The sequence below is a fragment of the Argentina silus genome, assembly GCF_951799395.1.
Source record: "Argentina silus genome assembly, chromosome: 19".
Taxonomy (NCBI): domain Eukaryota; kingdom Metazoa; phylum Chordata; class Actinopteri; order Argentiniformes; family Argentinidae; genus Argentina; species Argentina silus.
This window is the reverse complement of record NC_139673.1, coordinates 8407169-8426532: the sequence shown is the minus strand read 5'-3', so window position 1 is coordinate 8426532 and position 19364 is coordinate 8407169. Positions and strand designations below refer to the sequence as shown.

Genomic DNA, 19364 nt, shown 5'->3' with positions numbered 1-19364 from the left:
TTTAAGAGTGTCATAGGGGGTCTGAATACTTATGTACATGAGGTATTTCTGTATTTCAATCTTAATAAATGTACTGAAATTTCAAAAAACGTGTTTTTGCTTTGTCATTCTGGGATATTGTGTGTGGATTGATGGCAAATTCTTTTAATTTAATCCATTTAAAATTGAGTCTCTAACACAACAAAATGTGGAAAAAGTGAAGGGGTCTGAATACTTTCTGAAGGCACTGTATCATTAGTATAGTATATTATTATTAGTATAGTATACATATTGCTTTGTAATTGCATAGTAATTAATGTGATTACTATGACAACATGTTAATACAATGTTGTTACTAGTTGTTACTAGTGTAATTACAGTGTTGATACACTGGTATAGGGTCAACTGAATGTCAAGTGTTACCGAAAATTAATTTGCAATACAATAAAAAAAAGAAAAAAGTAGCAAAAAATTCAATAAAAGGAAATTCAAAGAAATAAGAAGTCTTAAAGTTGGACCGACCTACTCGACAACCTGGGTGATTTTTGACGGGTTAAGAGCCCATGGGACTAAAAGTCTTCACTACTGATAGACAGACACAGTCACACAACCCACCACGATGCCTGTGGGGCCGAGCTAAAATGCAAGTTAAGTTCATTAATAGCAAAACAACTTGCATCCAATCAACATTTCACTTTGTGCATTTCCAGGATATTTGTGAAACAAAAGGGAAGAACATTTCATAACGATTTTGTGGAGTACTTTGATAAGAGAACGTATCAATGTATTGCTGAGGTACTGTATGCTGGTAGGAGGTGTGTTGGTGCTGTTAATGGTTATGTGCTTCTCTATGTACGGGATGAGTGTAACTTTAGAGCTTGTTATATTAAAAAAAAAAAAAAAAGAAAAAAAAAAAAGAAGCATATTCAATTGAAACTCATGCAGAGGCTATGCAGAGCTTGACCCCCCACCCACCAGGCCCTGGCCAGCCCTGAGCCTCCAACAGTGCGGCCAGCGGCCAGTGGGTGGGAGAGTGGTTGGCCTGGGAAAGTGTGAACTGGAAGGAAATTCCTACAGATTGGCTAGGTGAAACTGAGCGAAAGCAATATTTCCCTCTCTAATGGCTCGACACCTATGAAGGCTCCAACTGCAATTACCCACTTAAAACTGAATTTAGACTCCTATGGCGTGCAACTAGTTATGATGACCTCCCTAAAACATGCCTGCAAAAGGCATGACTGCTATTATTTTCTTTGAAAGACTATTTCCCAAAAACTGACTGAAAGGCAAGAAAGAACGTTGACCTCGGACAACATCACTAATAATTCATGCTCATTTCAGACTTCTAAAAGCGAATCAATAACATGGTTACATCAATTAGAAATAAATAAAAGGGAGACCACATCAGCAAAGTAAAAGCAGATATGAATTATGTCCAAGACAGTTTACAAACTCCAGAATGAAAAATGAGCAGACATTTCTACAGTAAATGGCACCTACAAAAACCTGTAAACGCCAACCCAGAGCAGTGCTGCATCACCACTAAGCCATGTCTCAGTCAGGCTGAGAGGAGGGAGGGAGGAACATGACAAAGGAAATGAAGGCCTAAGGTTGGAGGCGTGGGGTGGGAGAAGGACAGGACAGGGACAAGGAATGGTGCAGCCATGTTTGAGCTAAACTGTAAGGACAGGACACTGGCATCAGGGTAGTGGTGACAGATAGGCCAAGCTATGAATAGCAGGATCAGTAGCAGGTAGGTGATTGGTGGGACGTGGGAGTAGGGTATATCACAGCCAGCATGCACCCTCTCAGTCCAGCACAGTACAGCCCAGCCCAGCACAGCATAGCATAGCATAGCCCAGCACAGTACAGTACAGGTGTAAAGGCCAAAGCAGCAGCCCCAGAGGAGAGATTCCTCTGCATTGTGAACCAGAGGGGGCTGCACAGGGACACAGGGAGGGAAGGTTGAGCTACATGAGCATTAAGCACAGAGCTGAAGAGACAGGCAACATTGGCTGGTGTGACCCAAAAACAAAAGCTAACCTGCACTGCTGACACTGGACAGCCGCTGTATCGAACATTAACAACAGCTCTCCTCATTTAACAGAGACGCCCCTCCCCCCCTCCCAATTTAAATGTCACACCAAATTCTTGTATTTTTCTTTATAGTTAAAACAAATACTTCATCTCCAAAGATTTGGGGGGGGGATAAAAAAAGTTTACAAAAAAAGTAAAAAGAAGAGGAGATAGCCAGGAGAAGTAAGGCCAATTTGCAGTGAAACCTACAGTCCCAAATTAAATTTCATGTAAACTGAAAAATACTTCACCTTCCTCCAGCTACAGCCAGTATGTCCCGCCTCGTCAGAGGGCTGCAATTGGCTGCAGTGAGGCACTGATGTCCAAAGGCAACAGACTTCTGGTTCTACTGAAACTCACTCTAAGCCTGGGCACTTTGGTAAGGGGGGCAGAGTAAAAAGAACTAAAAGTGAATAGCATTTGGAATTTCCATGTGGTGACAAATTTGACCTGAAAAAAAAGGGTATTTTGTTTGTTTCTTTTCCCTTCCTTTGAATACCACTCTGAGTGAGATCAATGTTGTTGTGACTAAAGGAATATAGTGTTAATAAAACAGTCACACAGTTGCACACATGCTGGTTTCAGTGTTGGTGTTTTTCTGCAGTTCTCATGTGTAACTACAATGTCATTTACCCTTACACAGACTGATAAAAGGTGTCAGTAGATTTATTCATGGTAAATAAAGGTGTGACAATATATTGGCTATTAAATAGCTGCAAAACACATACGTAAACAGTTAGTGATATTTCGGAAGTTTGGCAAGAAATATCACTCAATTGTTTAACAATTTTGGATCACAAACAATGCTTTTGTGAGCAGTACCGAAATGGTTTTGTACCCAGCTTCTGACGTGTGCCTCGTCCCAAAGAGAGATGGTTTTAGTTTCACAAATCTGTGAATTGAATTGGTAATTTGCTTTCCTATGGTTTTACATGTCAGAGTTTAGTGACCCCCCAAATAGACTGGGGCTGCCCTATCAAAGGCCATTCAGGCAGCCAATTAAAATAGGGACTTTGTAGGTCTTAGCCGATATCCAAAGAATCAGGAAAGTGCTCCAACGGCATGAAATGAAGACGGGTTTCCTTAGACTCCAACTGCAAGGCACGGTGTTCCCAGCAAGGAATGGATAGCAGGACTTTGCTTTGACATACAGTACCTCAAGCTCAAAAAATATGCTTACTCATTTAGCCAATGCTTGAGCTGGGATAATTAAATTGGATTTCGATTGAGATAAGGAATGTCCACTCCTCTGTTTATGCGTTTATAGTCCCTATGCCCTGATGGGAACACCTTTTTAGGTTTCTATTCTAAAGCACATAAAAGAGCTAGGAGATCTTTCTGATCTGATTTCAACCTGTATGTCACCTGGAGTGTATGCAGTAACAATAACAGATGTTTAGTTCCTTCCTATTGTGTCTGTATTCTCTGTCAGCATTAAACCAGGCAATGCTTTTCTACTGCTACTTTCAGTCAAGCCCTCTAATTTGGGGGTTCTAGAAGGGGGCTGCACCTGGAGCTGATTACAACAGAGCTGGGAGGTTTTTGACAAGAAACCCCAGACAGATCGTGATGCAGCAGGCTGCTCATAGTTCTGCATCTCCGCAAAAATAGAATTGGTCACTGTGTAAAAGTGAGGGTAAATGCACACCAAACAACATCAAATCAAAAAGGAGCAGAGCATTTCCCATCCCTCACGGAACTGTTGTTCACAGCCTTCAGAGAGGTGAGCGAGGCAGCGAGCGCCCCCGGGGATGGCTGGCCGCTGGCCAGAGCAGGGCATTAGCTGAGGGCCGCAGGACGCCCGTGGGAGAGGGCAGTAAGGCCTCATAACTCCAGTCTTCAGCAGCTTCTTGCCTGTGTTTTTCATCGCATGCGAGGGGACACATAGTATGAAAAGTGGTGGGTTGGCTTGGCTTTGGCTGGCTGTCCTCTCTGTCTGCATGTAGGTGCTGTAAGCCTACAGGTACAGACTGTGTTCTGCTTCTGCCTAACCCCTACTGTGGCTGAAATGGTCTTGCAGGTAGCCTAAAGAAGGGCTGGACTCCAGGAAACAGGATGGAACCATTTACCAGCACTGCTCACTGTTACCATGGAGGCAGTAGAGAGGAGGAGAGGGGGAGGGGCTTACCTGAGGCAAGGGCAGCTGAAGGGGGAGGACCTGCCTCTCCGCCGCTCTTCTGGCTCATGGCTGCAGGGTTCTGCTGAGTGGAGGGCAGCTGCAGCTCTTTGGGGAGAAGGTCATACACTGATTCTGTGGAGAGAGGGAGATAGAGGAGCGGTCAGGTCAGGAGATGAGTACCTTTGTAGGGAAAAGAGTTGAAAGAGTTTTTCGTAATCTCTCTGCTTGCAGGTTAGTCAGCAGTATAACTGTAGAGGAGGCTATTTCGAGGTGAGAAAAGACATGCTCAAATACAGCAAAGTTGCAGTTCCTCCTTCCGTCTAAATATAGCAAACGCCTCTTTCCAAAAGGACAAGGAATGTGGTGAGTTTTGCTCCGTGAACATCCTCTGCTCCCACTGTGCATCACATACGAGAAGAGCCATTTCCAAAATCTAAAAGTACCTTTCATAATCATGCTGCTGCATGCCTTTGGCCTGTGACTCTTTACCAGGCCTGGGCATTGTTGTCCTCCCTGGCCACCAGTGTGGAAAATGCCAAAGAGGTTTATGAGGCCAGTGATAAATACAGCCTCAGCCCAGATTCCTGCCGTGTCTCCATGGCCCAGCTGTTGCCCACATCACTGCCCACCGACCACCACCCACCGCCCAGCCCTACGTGTGCCAGCCAGGGGCCAGGCTGGGACTGGGACGAGTCTACCCAGTGCCCCCCCCTTCCAAGATGCCAGGGAGCTATTTTCAGGGAACAAGAGCACAATGCCCTCGAGCCATGTTTAGTATGCTGATGAGCAACGCTCTGCAAACCGAGGGGTGTGGAGGAAGGGAGGTGACTGGCACTTTCGATGGCGGCCACCAGTTCACACTCCCTCTATTTAAACGGGACTATCTATGGTAGAGGGTTGGCACGAAATATCGCCTTGCGTTGAATTATCCTGGCCAGTCATCGTTGGTGCCCTACAGTGCATAGTCCTAATGTACTTGAATAGCCCATGTGGATCCCTTACACGTCTTTTACTCGGAAAAAATTCTTTCCCTTCATGAATGAGCTGATGAATATGAATCCATCTTAATGGATCCACTGCAGCTGTGTCAAGCTCCAATTGAAAGAATCGCCTGCGGAGGACTTCTCTAAAGAGGACCATATAACTCTCCAACCTGAGAAGGTAACCAGGCCCATTGCACCTCAGGGAGAACCGGCTGGTATGAAAAAATAATAGGCCTAGCCAGGCTACGCAGGTCAAGGCGAAAAAACCTGGCATGACAACAAGTGCCGTTTCAGATCTTATTACAGGAGAGAGAATGATTTACACCCCCCCCCCCCCCCCCCCGCCACACACACACACACACACACACCCACCCGCCCCCCCCAGGGCTAACAGGACATAGCAAGGGGAGCTAGAAAGCCTTAGGTCAACAACATGACAACATTTTTACTACCAGAGCCCCTATTCATCATCCAAATATTATGGTATGAACTTACAGCGGCCATTACAGTCGCCTGACTCTCTGCCAACTGCCAGCTTTAATTACTTGCAGCTGAGTCCCAGGGTTTGGTGTGTGTATCAGATACTTAACCCTCCCATTGTTACGACTGGCTGTCTACTACAGCACAGACAAACCTGGGACTGGGACGGACCCATTGGAACCAGCCCACAGGCTACTAGTCACACATTGCTCAGTCTGGATGGGAACACAGTTTCCCACAGAGGGACCTGGACAAACTCCTACGCCTCCAACTAGCAACATATTGCAGCAGCACAAGGGGGCCTGGTGTGGTTTTGTTGCTTATGTGCTAAACTCTTCTGAGTCTCTCTCTCTCTCTCTCTCCCCCTCTCTCCTTCTCTCTCCCTCTCTACCAGTCCTCCCTGGGCTCTCTGACTCGTGCACATGCGGGAACATGTGCGCAGCGCGCGGGGCCCGTCCAGTAAACAGATTGCAGACCGCACAGACAGAAAATATGTACTCTGCTCTCCGAGCACTGCTCTCCAATCAGTGGCTGGCCTGTTCAAAGTGTTTCCACAGGCCTAGCACTTTATAAAGACTGAACATTCCTATTCTGCAGCATAGTTTCCTCCCTCTCAAACAGAGCACAGTGCTTGCTTTTCACAACGCAAGACACACTTTCCCGTTTTCCATCGGGGAAAAGAAAAACAGAGTCAATACCATTAACCGGCAAAATAAACACTTTGACTCAATATCATGGGATGCTTCAATTCGGACAAAAATTTAGACTCAAGCGCCCTGTTTTGCTGTGCTGTGAATGTGATCAAATGAGATTAAGACGGGGATAGCTTTTCATTTCCTTTCTTCCGCTGAGGCTCAGTCAAACCTCTTGCTACGAGATAAACCTGCAGACCAATCACAATGGATTTCACAGTTCAGACACGGAATTTATGATGTTGATTTTGACCTGATCTGCTTACATAGACATGGTGGGCCAGGGATGGGATCCCTGGCTACCTCGTTTCTTATAAAGAAAGAAGAGCCGGTTGCACTGTTAACTGCGGTGTACATGTCATGGTGAATGTACAATAGCCTGACACACAATTTACAATTTGGGCCTATGTTTGCATAACTGTCAGATGTTTAAAAGATTGATCCTTAAGTTAGTTTCCAAAAACTCCACACAAACATATGTTAAATATAATTCAAATATCATAGCAAAACTCTGACTTCCATATGTGTTCAGTTTATACAGCTCAAAAGGAGGACTGAAGGTGAAAACAGAGAGAGAGAAAGAGAGAGAGAGAGAGAGAGAACTCACCATGTGAAAGGCAGGACTTATACTCCCATTCATTTCCCTCACATTCCTGCTGCTTGCTCTTACTAGCCCTGGCACCTGGGGCGTGGCACTGTTTTTTTGGCTGAGTAGTGGCTGTTAACCCCCCTTCCATCCCCCTCCTCTCCTCCCCTCCACCTCTTCCACCCTCCTGTCTTGTTTACAGTGTTAAGAGACGGTTTTCTCTCTGTCAGCTTGTCCAACAGGTTGGTGATGGTAACATTGTCATGGAGGTGGTGGTGGGGGAGGGGAGGGGGGGGCTCCGTTTCTTGCCAAGCAGAAACGGAGCCAAATGAGGAAAACACACAAACAGTCAGAGCAGGAGGAGGAGGAGGAGGAGGAGGAGGAGGAGGAGGTGCAGGGTGGCTACACTGTGGTGGGACACCGCTAAACAAAGAGGGATTAAGAAGGACAAGAACAGGCTCACCTTCGCAATCCCCAGCAGCACGATCTGATGGCTTACCCAGGCAGAGACACAGACCCACAGGGCTGCCACCTGCAGAGAGCTATTTACAACACTCCTGATCTGTTTACAACCAAGCATACAGGAGAGCTGCCAGGGACTCCATAGCAACAAGGACCAGGGCTCTTCATCAGAGACTTCTCTCTCCTCTCATGAGAGGAGAAAACAGAGCATGCACAAAAAAACAGACAAGAGTCACATACTGTATCCTTAAGTCCTATAAAGTCCCAAATAAATATGTCATCATTACGGGTAATGGATGTGTCCGTTAACAACCGCTTAGACTGTAGCAGAATCGTCTCGGGAAGCCACGGTAACCAAGGAGTTAAAACAATCACTTCTCTTCAAATGCCGCCCACTGTCTCCACTGACATTTGTAAAGCTGTCAGGGAATCAGGATCCATCACTCCCGTATTCAAATCAGGTGCTACTCCGGTACAGTACGACCCCGGAGGGGAGGAACGTCTTACAGGCACTCCGACAGCATGATCCGAAAGATTGAAGCTCGGGTCACAACGGTTTTGACTGCCTGACAGTTGAAGCACACACCGATGACAACTGAATGGATGAGGGTTGTAATAATGATGTCAAATGTGATGTCTCACTTTTGTTTTGAAGTAAAAACATGTATTTTACAACTGCTTTTGGTCATTGCCTTGGGGAAGGAAGATGGTGCCATCAAAACAGCCTTACAACACGTCCTTGACTGAAACATGGTGTAATAACCTCGCAACAAGATGAGGTACACGCTATTGTATGCTTGAACGGAAACCTCAAAAAAGCAAAAATCTATAGAAGAAGTAATGTCCAACGTCATTTTCACATTCTAGCCTATACCGTCCATCCAGATGAAACGTTTTTTTCTTCGACAGTTTTCACAGTTATTGACATGTCCTTGGATTCCAGTTCAGCCAACCTAACAGAACCATTCAAATGTATCTGCCAACTAAGGGGGTGGGGGGGGGGTACTATCATAGTCTCTCACCCGACAACAAATCTGGCCCCCTCTTGCTCTCTCCAGGAAAACTGGATGGCCGTTGCGGAGGACAAGAATGATTAGAGGCCATCTCTGGTATCAGGGAGGGATTAAAAGCAAATGTGCATGTCCTTCATGTGTCGAAATGTAGCGGGCAGGCGCAGTTGGCGTTGCGTTGACCGTGTCACGGTGCCGTCATCGGCCGTCTTGGCCCGCCGCTGCACCTACTGACCAAATAGAGGCGTAAGCAGAGACCGTAGAATGAAGACGCTGTTACCAGCAGATCGCTAACTGGACCAGTAAGAGAGAGGTGAGGTAAAGCGTGCGCACACACACAGACATCCACACCCACCCACCCACCCACACACACACACACACACAGAAGCACAGAAGCACAGAAGCACAGACATCCACACAGGCACACACACGCACACAAGTGCCAAATCACCAATTTGTTGTAGAACCAGTTTGGACACAGGCAGTAAAGACAACAATCTTGTCTACTAACTCCCACACGGTTGTAAACCCACAACCAGAGGAAGCAAAGCCAATAACTGCATCTACCAAAACACTGGCAACTTTATGGAAATGACACCATTCTGGACCCAACATGCCAACATCTCTCATTGCCTGAGAAGAAGATCTAATCAGTCATTTAAACCAATAGAGCAGGTCTGGTCTTCCTCTCACCTGCTTCCTAATGCATGGCAAGCGCCAATCCCTGTCACCTAAGCACCCTCCTCTGTCCTCAGACCTATCCAGTGATAAATGTTTAACCACAAGCCTCAACAGGGAATTTAATCTCAGGATCTATTCTTCATGCAGAGACACAAGGGAATCAGAGGACAGGCTGACAGGACACGGACACACACGCGCGCACACACACACCACAGCTACACACAGTCTCACACACACACACACACACACACACACACACACACACACAGACAGACAGACACAGACACCACACAGTTACACACACCCTCTCTCAGCCTCTTCTCTGCTGTTTTCTTAGAAATACTTGATCACTCTTAAGTTAACCACAAATAACAAGATCAACAGCTCGATTTCCCTGTACATTCAAATCACTGTGCTGCTTTGCATTGGAGACGGTCCTGGCATCCCACATGATTCAATCAGCAAGGGAACGAAGAGCCGGAGAGGTATGATGTTGTTGGAACATGCACGGTCATTAAAACTATAAAGTTGGGGGATTTAAAACCAACCCTGAGCCTATTAAAAAAAATCTCACTCTATATCCCTGAACACCACTGGTTAATCAGCTGAAGCAAGAAGGGTGAACGAAATACTGGATTCAACTTTTCCTTCTAGTCAGTGTTGTAGCCAATTTATCGTTATTTGTGCCCTTTAACCAGTCTTTTAATTCTTCGAAAAAAAGTGGGTGGTTCTTAGAAAAGTGAATGGCCGCCACAGGCAGGACGCAGGATTAATGGCAGGTGCCGGTGTCACGCAGGGCTGAGGCCAGCACCTCCTTCTGTTCAGCTAATCCACCCAGGTGACCAGAGACCACCTCAGCTCTCTCTGGCTGGCTCTCAACAACATCTCACCGCCTTCACGGCCTGATGGACTAGTTGAGGGACAGAGGCCTTACTGAGCCTCCGAACCGAAACCACACGCCTCCTGCAGCCCCATCAGACATGTTCGAAACAAACTTTGTCAAAAAGGTAAACAGCACACTGCGGATTTCAGATGAAGTCGGTTGAGTTGATAGTTGACTTTCACATAAAAAAATAAATAAAGATTTTTTTTCTATGTACTTTGCAAGAGAGTAGCCTATAAGGTCCAATTCAACAAAATCCCAACACTCACCCCTGAGAGGGTCTATGCAGACATGTGCCTGTGTGTGTCTCTGCTTTGTTTACCAGCGGGTTCAGAGAGGAGGCGTAGAAGCAGACACTGGGGCTAAGATGAAAGCAAGACCTCGGCGAGCTGTGGAATTCAAGCTATTTACATAAGCCAGCCCTCAGCGCGCACACGCATACACACGCGCACGTGCACACACTCACACAGACGACACACACACACACACACTGGGACTTACTACCTAAATCTTACATCACATCAGGTGTGTGAGCTCCCTGTCCCCATGTTAGGGTCCATCTGCTACTAAGGATATCTGAGGTGACAGGCCTGTCCCATTCATGGCACACAACTCACAGGACTGCCATTCCCTCCACTCCACTCCACTCCACTCCACTCCCCCCCCCCCCCCCCATTTGCACAGACGTTGCTTCACAATGAGCTTAGTGTGCCCACACGGGCATGTCTCCAGCACAGCGGGAAAAACCGTGCTGAGGCAACAAGGAAGCCTGCGGCCGCTCGGCACGCACAAACACACTCACGGCATGACATCATCAAGCCAGAGGCATGCTCAGAGCTTTTAGCTTCTCAGCCTTCCCAAACAACACGACAACCATAAAAACAAGCGAGCATACAAAACTGGAATTAGGCCCAGAGGTCATTTTAGCTTGTATGCATACAACAACAAAAAAAGAAAAAAGGCTAAGCTATTTACCATGGAACATATGAAGGAGAAAAATGTTCATGCATCTCTTCCCAAGTGAATGATTGATGAACAATGGTTAGTGGTTGAGGCTCTATCAGTGCCAGCCATGTTGACACAGGAGAACTATGAAAGACTCCAAACCATTTACCCAGCAGCCCATGAAATCCACAGTCGAACATCACCTTCAGCCAGCATGGGGAGAGAAAAAAGACACTCCTACCATCCATCTACAAAGCCCAGGGGAGTTGTTAGCGACTTTGCTTTATAAATAGCCTGTGGCGTCATAAGACTCCAGATTTGGAACTCTTTGTGGATTTGCTCTGATTTTGCTACGAGTGCTTATTGACTCTGCTGATAAGAATGTGGAAATAAGCAGATAAAATATTTAGGGATAGCAATTTGTGTTCAAGAGTGTTTATTTCAACCTTGAGGCTTCACTACATGGATGAATGGTAGCGGTGTGTGTGTATGTATGTATGTATGTATGTATGTATGTATGTATGTATGTATGTATGTATGTGTGTGTGGGGGGGGGGTTATCAAACAGTAAACAGTAAAAAAAATCTGCAAACCTCTGAACAGCTCCCTATAGGCCATCACTGAGCAGAATCAAAGACTACAGCTGTTGAACAACCAAACTATCACACTGTATTGAAGCCATCATACAGCCCCTCTCAACCCCTCAGTTAGAGGTTAGTGCCGATGTGTCCTTCAGCCTCACCTCTCTCTGCACCAGACTAACACCACACCTACAGGATATTAATCACCTAAGAGGATTTGGCACACAATCTAATTAAGGGTTTACAATGTCTGTTGATTAATTAGACAGAACCATGGGAGAACGTGGCTATGATCAGAGCCTGAGGCTGGTCAACAACCAGCAAACAGAATAATAAGTCAATTCAATGGCAACTAAATTTGTGGTGTGTGTGTGTGTGTGTGTGTGTGTGTGTGTGTGTGTGTGTGTGTGTGTGGGGGGGTGGGTGGGTGAGGGCACTTTCCTGAAAAACAGGCTTGAAAAAGAAAAAAAAGAAAAGAAAAAAAAGAAACTGGCCACAAATTAATTAGGCCACATTCTACAATTCAGCACAATTTCTCTGTTGTAAAGAGGTTTAGTGGACAGGATAACTATGATAAACAATGCCATTTCAGATAAGCCTTAAGACAGGTAGCTATCTATCTATTGCAGCTACGTATCTATTGCAACATAAGATTAGCAGAATAAAGGGATCCTGAAAGAGGCCCTTGGATAAAACTCCTATCTCTCTTCAGGAGCAAGTTCCAGCGTGTTCATATCTTGACACTGGGACATCCACACCGTCATGTCTGGTGATGATATGACCTTTTTTCTCGTAGTCATGGTCTGATAAATCATCAATTTTAAGAAGCACTTCTGAGAACGGTACAGTAACGTTCCCATGTGCACTTCACTGACAGTGAGCCTCATAATACTCCCCAATTACAAATCATTGCGACTTACGAGGTGTAGCCTAGCTAAGCTGCTTACATATAAAAAGTAAAATGGATTTGCAATGGCAGGATGTTGGGGGGGAGTGGAGGGAGGGGGGGGGGGGAATAGGACAAACCTTGTCACTGCAACGGTGCCTTTCATTCATCTGCACTCTCTGAGAGCCAACAGGTGACTCAGGGGAAAGGAATGAAAACACAGGAAATTGAGATTGCACAACAGTTATGGTACACTGAAAGGCCTGTCTCTTTCATCATGGTCCCCACAGACACACGGCATTGCCTAAAGCCCTACAGAAATTCCTTCAGAGTGTATAACCCGCTGCTGGGAAGTCTCTACCTCCGACACCGATTACCCGACTAGGTGTGACAATGGCAGAGACGCAGAGACAGAGAGAGGGACAGCTTTAAACTGAATCCCTTTAGAGCAGACCACTGGATAAATCTGGATCAGGCCTTTGAATCCACCGAAGGTGAGCAGAGGACCAGGGACTGTCTGCAAACGACTACAGGCAAAGGAAAACGTTTGTTGGTGATGGATGAACAATGCTCATTAGTAGTGGACCTAAGTGGGGCAGTGGGGCAGACATGAAGCCTTCATACGGAGCCCTGCTCTTTGACGCAGCCAGAGAAGCAGCAGCCAGAGAAGCTGTAAGTCTACCCTGATCAAGTAACCTGACCACGTCTTCTCATCTGCCAATGGAAAAGCTCCTGGCAGCCATGATTTACCCCTCTAAATATTTCACGTCTTTGTTGACATAAAAAAAAGTGCGGGTCTCGCTCTGGGGAGAAACATCAGAGAGGGATCAGAGCTCACAGACGCTTCAGGGTTTTCACAGAGGGGTGTCACGAATCAGGCTCCGACCAACGAGAGGCGCAAAGAGAGCAATGGGCGCCACCACCGCCTTCTCTCTCTCTCTCTCTCTCTCTCACTCTCTCTCTCTCTCTCTCTCTCTCTCTCTCTCTCTCACTGGAACGCCACCTGTGACCAGAGGGAGGATTTATTGAAATACTTAAAACCTGAGAATTATTACTGAGACAGTGTAGGCAGTGGGTACAGCCTGATTCCCAGGTTACTGACTAACCTACAGTACACAGGCTAAGGGAGAGTATTCAGACTGGGCATTTCTGCGGCACAACTTGATTGAGCCGAAGAGACAAAGACTACTATGCTACTAAGCCCACAAAGACATTTTTTTTTATAGGCTAGTTTCTGGCAGAAGATAAAACTTGAATGATCAAATAGGCCGAGTTAGTGAAACCTTTGACTTTCAAAGATTATAAGGGGGAACTTCCTACTGCACTGTACACTACACTGGAAATGTGTTACTCTTCCTGCATTGTGCCACTTGTTCCTAAAATGCCCCCAAGTCGACAACTGCACTGGGCACTGGGCCAACCAGTTGCTTCTCAAACAGTGCGTCTGAAATGAGAGCTCCCTGTAATCAATTAGAGTCACATGAGAACCACAGCGGCCATGTTCACTAACTCATTTGGCATTTAACAGAACTGATAAAAGCCAAGCTTTCAAACACAATGAAGTTGGCTGGATGCGCTAGTCACAGCCGTGACTGCATGTTACCAACAAGGCAGCATATGTTAGCCTACTACTCCGGCAAGGCGATGTGCCGGTGCTGTGATTATTATGGGAAGTGTATTACTAGGAAAATATGCCTGACATTGCTGCAGTGAAAGAGAGACACGGGCGCCCCTCTTGGAAAACCCTATTCATAAATCTAGTGAGGGAATTCACTTTGACCAGATGAGAACAAGAAAAAAAAATAGAAGAAAATATTAAGGCCTAGAGCAAATATGTATTTCAAGAAGTTGGCAGTAAAACTGAGCCAGTCAGTTTAAGAATAAAAATCAATGTCAAGGTAAACCAACAAAGAGATTGATTAATGAGAGGCCAAAAATAACACCTTCAAAAAACCAACCAATTGATTGGAGGACAAGAGCGATGATAACCCTAACAGCCAAGGTTAAAATGACAAGTGTTCATGTTACTATCAGGAACTGTTGCTAGGGGTTCTAGAGGTTAAACCGCTCATGCATACAACTGGTAGAGCCGAAACAAAGTCACGAGTGAGCAGTAAATACTGGGACAGGTAATATTTCGACCTGGGGCTGATTACTTTTTTTTTTTTTTTACTGAGGTTTGGTTAGTGTTAACCATTAACCCCTCTCAGCAAGTTGATACTACCCTCTGAGACCTTCCTTCCCAGGTTGCATCGTAAAATGGATTTAAGATCCATGGGGGGTGGGGTGCGGGGGTGGGGGGGGGGGGGGGGGGCTGTGAAGATCGAATTTCATAGCTCAAAACAAGTCTGCACACTATTTTTGCGTACACATTCTGATCTTCATAACTTAGGATGTGTTGACAGCTCTGTTCATTGACAATATTGCACACTGACAGCCAAGAAAGCATTGGAGAACCTGTAGGGCATGTTGCTCTCTGGCTCCTTCAACCCGTTACACAAGTCACAGGGAACAATAACACCGTAAATAAACAGCAAGAAGGCCCCTCGTCTCATCAGAAAGTAAAAACCTGTAATCTAGGCCTAGCGATTGTTGTTCTTTCTTCACAACGGCCACATTGGCTAGCTGCCACGTGATAAAGGGCCATCCTTCTGAATTCTCTCCCTCAGCTGTGTTTGTCAACAGAGTGAGTGGATGTATGTAAACCCATTTCCTTCCACTTTGGTGGTCGCATTTCAGCTTCACACATCCACCTCAGAGATGAGCTTCTCTGAAAAGTGGTGTGACCCAAAAAAAAAGAAGAAGAATTTCAAAGTCATTGGATGGATTCATGCCAAACAGTGACCCAAACACACTTCTAACAACGACTGGCTAGTGGCTATTGAACATTCCTCATGCCTGAAGGACACACTAGTTAATATGAACATAAAAGAGTTGTGGATTAAGCTAACCCTACAGAGGGAAATAGCCTAGACTGAAACATACCTGCCATACTTCACATTTCCACACCACATGTGGAGCAAAACATCGCAACCTGACTCCCCTAGGAGTGTTGAAGACCTCAGTCTATGGCCAACTACGAAGGCCAATGACGAATAAGAAACAACCCAAACAAACAAAGTCCATTGACGTGTTCATTCACATAACGGATGAGACATCAGACATTGAGATTCAATTTGTGAGGTGAAATAATGAGCAAAAGCAGTAGGCTAGGCCTAAAAAGACCAAATGACATGACTATGCTGGCTAAGTATAACTAGGTTAAGCAAGTAGTTGAGACAAAGACAACTTTGGTGAAAACATTCACTGTTCACTTGTGTCTATGGGTCTTGTATGTCCCTACAGCACCCTCTCTGTACCCCCAAGCACCTAATGCCCCCCAGCTTGGATATTCATAACCAGCATTGCTTCCATGGCTATATATATATATATATAACCCTCTATCTGGCAACAGTACTGTTTGAGATGAAAACATCTTCTCTAGGTCTGGGCTTGAAAGGCAAGAGGAAAAAATACACATTCAAGCCTGACAAGACCAGAAATAAAACACAAGCTACCCTCTAGTGAACAAGGACACCGTTTCATACTGACAGGTCTGAGAAAACATATGTGACACAACAACATACAGTAGTCAGGCTTCAGTAAGCCCAGGCTAAGTCTATATGTTGGAACAGTGTGCTTGGGAAACAAGGTGAAACTGATACCATGACCAAGTAGCTGATTTAATGAAATGTGTGGAAGCAGGAAAAAAAAAAAACCCAGGAAAAGAGATTTCTTTTAGATTCCGGCCTCTCTCTAAACCCGGCCTAATCCGAAAGGTTAAAAAGAGGGGACCACTAATCCTTCCTACTTTCTCTGCTGTGTACGCCTGCAGACTTGGGGTAAGAGTAGGCTACAAGGCTTATGAGTGAGGGACTCAATCTGTGTGCCTGTTAGAAAAGGGAGGACATTGGAACAATGAGTCAACAATACCGACCGCAAACAAACTCAACCCCCTTTTTTTTTTTTTTTTTTTTTTTTGTGTCCACCGTTATCACGACTCCGATCATTTTGGCGGCATTCGTTTCCCCCCTCAAAGCTCTTTGGTCTTTCATCATCAGAAATCTATGAGCATTGAAGGCAATCAAGTATTTTTAAGCACACGCCGCCAGGTTTGTTTAACGTAGCAGAATCAATATTAATAGAGTGCAAGCAGCAGAGGTTTACACTCAGAGCGGCCCGCTCCCCGTCGTGGTTAATGATTGACCCAAGGAGCTCTGGTAGGTGGGTCGGCTTGCTGGAGATAAAGAGGACCTCTGCCAGGGGGGAGATCAGTGGTCCGGGGTCGGCCCAAGCCACAAACTAAGGGGGTTGGAAAGCATCACCGTGAAATAGATATCTCGCCTATTGATAATATGTAAGCTCTCTCACACAGTAGGCCCATCAGTCACACCACACATCGGTCAAAGTGTTTGACGACTTTAACATAATACCTGACATATATCCTTGTGTAAATTTAGACGATTCTTTCATCTCCGTAGAAACAATGGTAGCCTGATCATGTTACACAGCCTAGTGACTCCCATTCTGCAAACTGTTCCATCTCATGACCATCGAAAATGTAGGTCTATAGGCTACAGGCGACCTCCCTCCCCACAAACCACGCAGGCAGGCTTCTATCTAGCCTACACACACTTTCTACCTATTAATAGCTGTATGAGCTTCGTCTCTGAGGCATTTTGCCATCATGGTTCAGGAGAGACACGACCATATGCTAGGCCCTATCTCCACAGTTGTGTTTCCATGGCAGTGTGGTGTGATGTAGCGGCTCATTAGAGATTAGAACCAGAGGCCAAGGAAGGAGGGAGAACACCACAGCTGATCATCATCTGGACACGGAGAAATGAACATGTCCATCAAGGATGAAAACACGAGAAAATGAAACTATGACACAACCTCGCTTGCCTTGCACAGCCGTGAGGTAAACAGCTGGTGGTTCCAACCTCCAAACAGTTTATGAATGTTTGATGTTATAAAACACATTTCTACTGCAGGCAAACACTGTACAAAACTAAAATAAATAAGTATGAGGAAATCAAACATTGAAGAAATTCAGCAAAGGGCGAGATGCAGTTTTGAGAAGCAGCTGAAGTGTCGTCCATTTTCTGTACTGTCTGTTTAATGTTCATCCTGCTGCCTAGAGGGCTAGCACCATCTGCTACATCATCCTTTGCCTCTCTTATCTTGATGGACGTTTCATATTTGATGCTTGGACGCAGTGACCTCATCCTGATTAGTTGTCATACACTGGTTTTGCTGCTAGAGGGATCATGTAACATTCTAATCTGTCATAATGTTACGTCACTGCTTATATTCTGTAAGTGACGGATAATTGTTGGTAAATGAAAACCCTGAATTTCATATGCAAATCCTCAAAATTGGAGTATTTCCAATTTTACAAAAAGTTAATATGGCAGTCGAGGAGTCTCTCTCTCTCTCTCTCTCTCCCCCTGTTCCCCCCTCCCTGGCCTTGTTGTTACAAAAGTGGATTCGTACTCTGAGCCTGTACAAACTCCTTTGGATTAAGATTATGTAAATAGCCAGCCACTCTAGAAAATCATAATTCTCTAGGGCAAACCGAAGAGCTTCTCTGAAGGACCAAACTCTTTATTTGCCTTGAAGGTGATGACATCCTATCACTCATTCCATTCCACCCATAAAAGGTGACACCAAACAATCTAATGATGGTCATTTCTGCATACTCACCCTGTGGAGCAATTTTATAGGCTATGCATTATCAAATTGTGAAATGCATTTCTATGATTTATTTACACAATTATCATTTGTGGTGAAGCCAAGTCATGTGAACCCGTTTCTGAACATATCCGTGTCCTCACCACAATGACGACATGTTCTCCGAAGTCTCTCACAGTTGCCATCTTATTGACACATGCAACCACAGTGGGGGTGGGACGACATATACTGTTTGATGAGTCAGTTCCATGAAATAGCTGACTAGTACTCAATCACATTGAAGAGGCTTTGAAACTAACCAACATGGGAATGCCACAGACAAACTAGCAATTCCAATGAAGTCCTCATCACTTTAAAATTGGCTTAACTGCACCTGTGGAATGCTTCATACTCTTGCTTGTTTTCTTCTAGGTCACATTGATTACAGAGGGCTCTTCCACCCCCCTCTGAGCCTCCCTCTGCCACCTCTCCAACACTGCTGAGACTGTGACATTTACCCTCTGCAAACCTGAGCCCCAGAAACAGACAGAGTGTTTGTGTACAGATGACTCTGGGCAGGCCGAGCGGGCAGCCTCACAGTGGTCTGGCCACTACCAGCAGTCAGGTAGACAGAGAGAGAATCAGCACAGACAGACACACCCACTTCTCTCTCTCCTTCAGGTTGGAGTCTCAAACAAACAAAAACATTGGCAACCATTTTAAGAGATGCAAAGGCCTCTTCGATTGGGAGACAAACTGGCAATTGCAAGAATCAAGAGAAAGTACACTTTATCCAAATCCTTAAGTGAATCCGATTGAAAGCTACCCATGACCTCCGCAGTGGTTAAGAAGGAATTCATTGCAGTACACCTACCGTCCCTAATTGCCCACAAATTGTGATGAGATTTACAAGATTACAATCTGCCTGTATTAGGCCTACACAGAGATAACATTGCCATACTAAGAATCTAAATCTAAATCTTTGCAAAGATCTCAATCTCTGCCTAAGACTCAGGAAATTGAACACATATTTTCAGAGGAGTTACAAAGAAGTAAGGCCTATGTTTTAATAAAGACCGCATCTTCCAGAAACATTTCCCTACTTCGAAGAGGCTTTGAGGGAGTAAATACTTTTCAGTTTCCAGCACTACTCGCCTACCAAACAGTTGTTTGTCAATTCACTTTTAGTGGGAAAAATGGACCATTGTTTAGCCTAGCCAAACGGTTGATGTTACTGAGAATGCAAACATAAATGCTGTGTGAGAGACCCATTGCCAAACCATAATGGA

General features: G+C 45.3%; 1 protein-coding gene across 4 annotated transcripts in view; it reads right to left on the bottom strand.

Moving 5' to 3' along the window:
* Window positions 1-19364, bottom strand: part of nfat5b (nuclear factor of activated T cells 5b) — a 36532-nt gene that overhangs the window by 15522 nt on the left and 1646 nt on the right. For 2 of the 4 annotated variants that reach the window (XM_083691129.1, XM_083691130.1), the window contains exon 2: window positions 4184-4306. In XM_083691129.1, coding sequence (XP_083547255.1) covers window positions 4184-4306 — 123 coding nt within the window. Of the gene's footprint in view, window positions 1-501; window positions 1325-4183; window positions 4307-7378; window positions 7468-19364 lie in introns of those variants that run through there. The other 2 variants (XM_083691131.1, XM_083691132.1) reach the window with 2 other exon arrangements.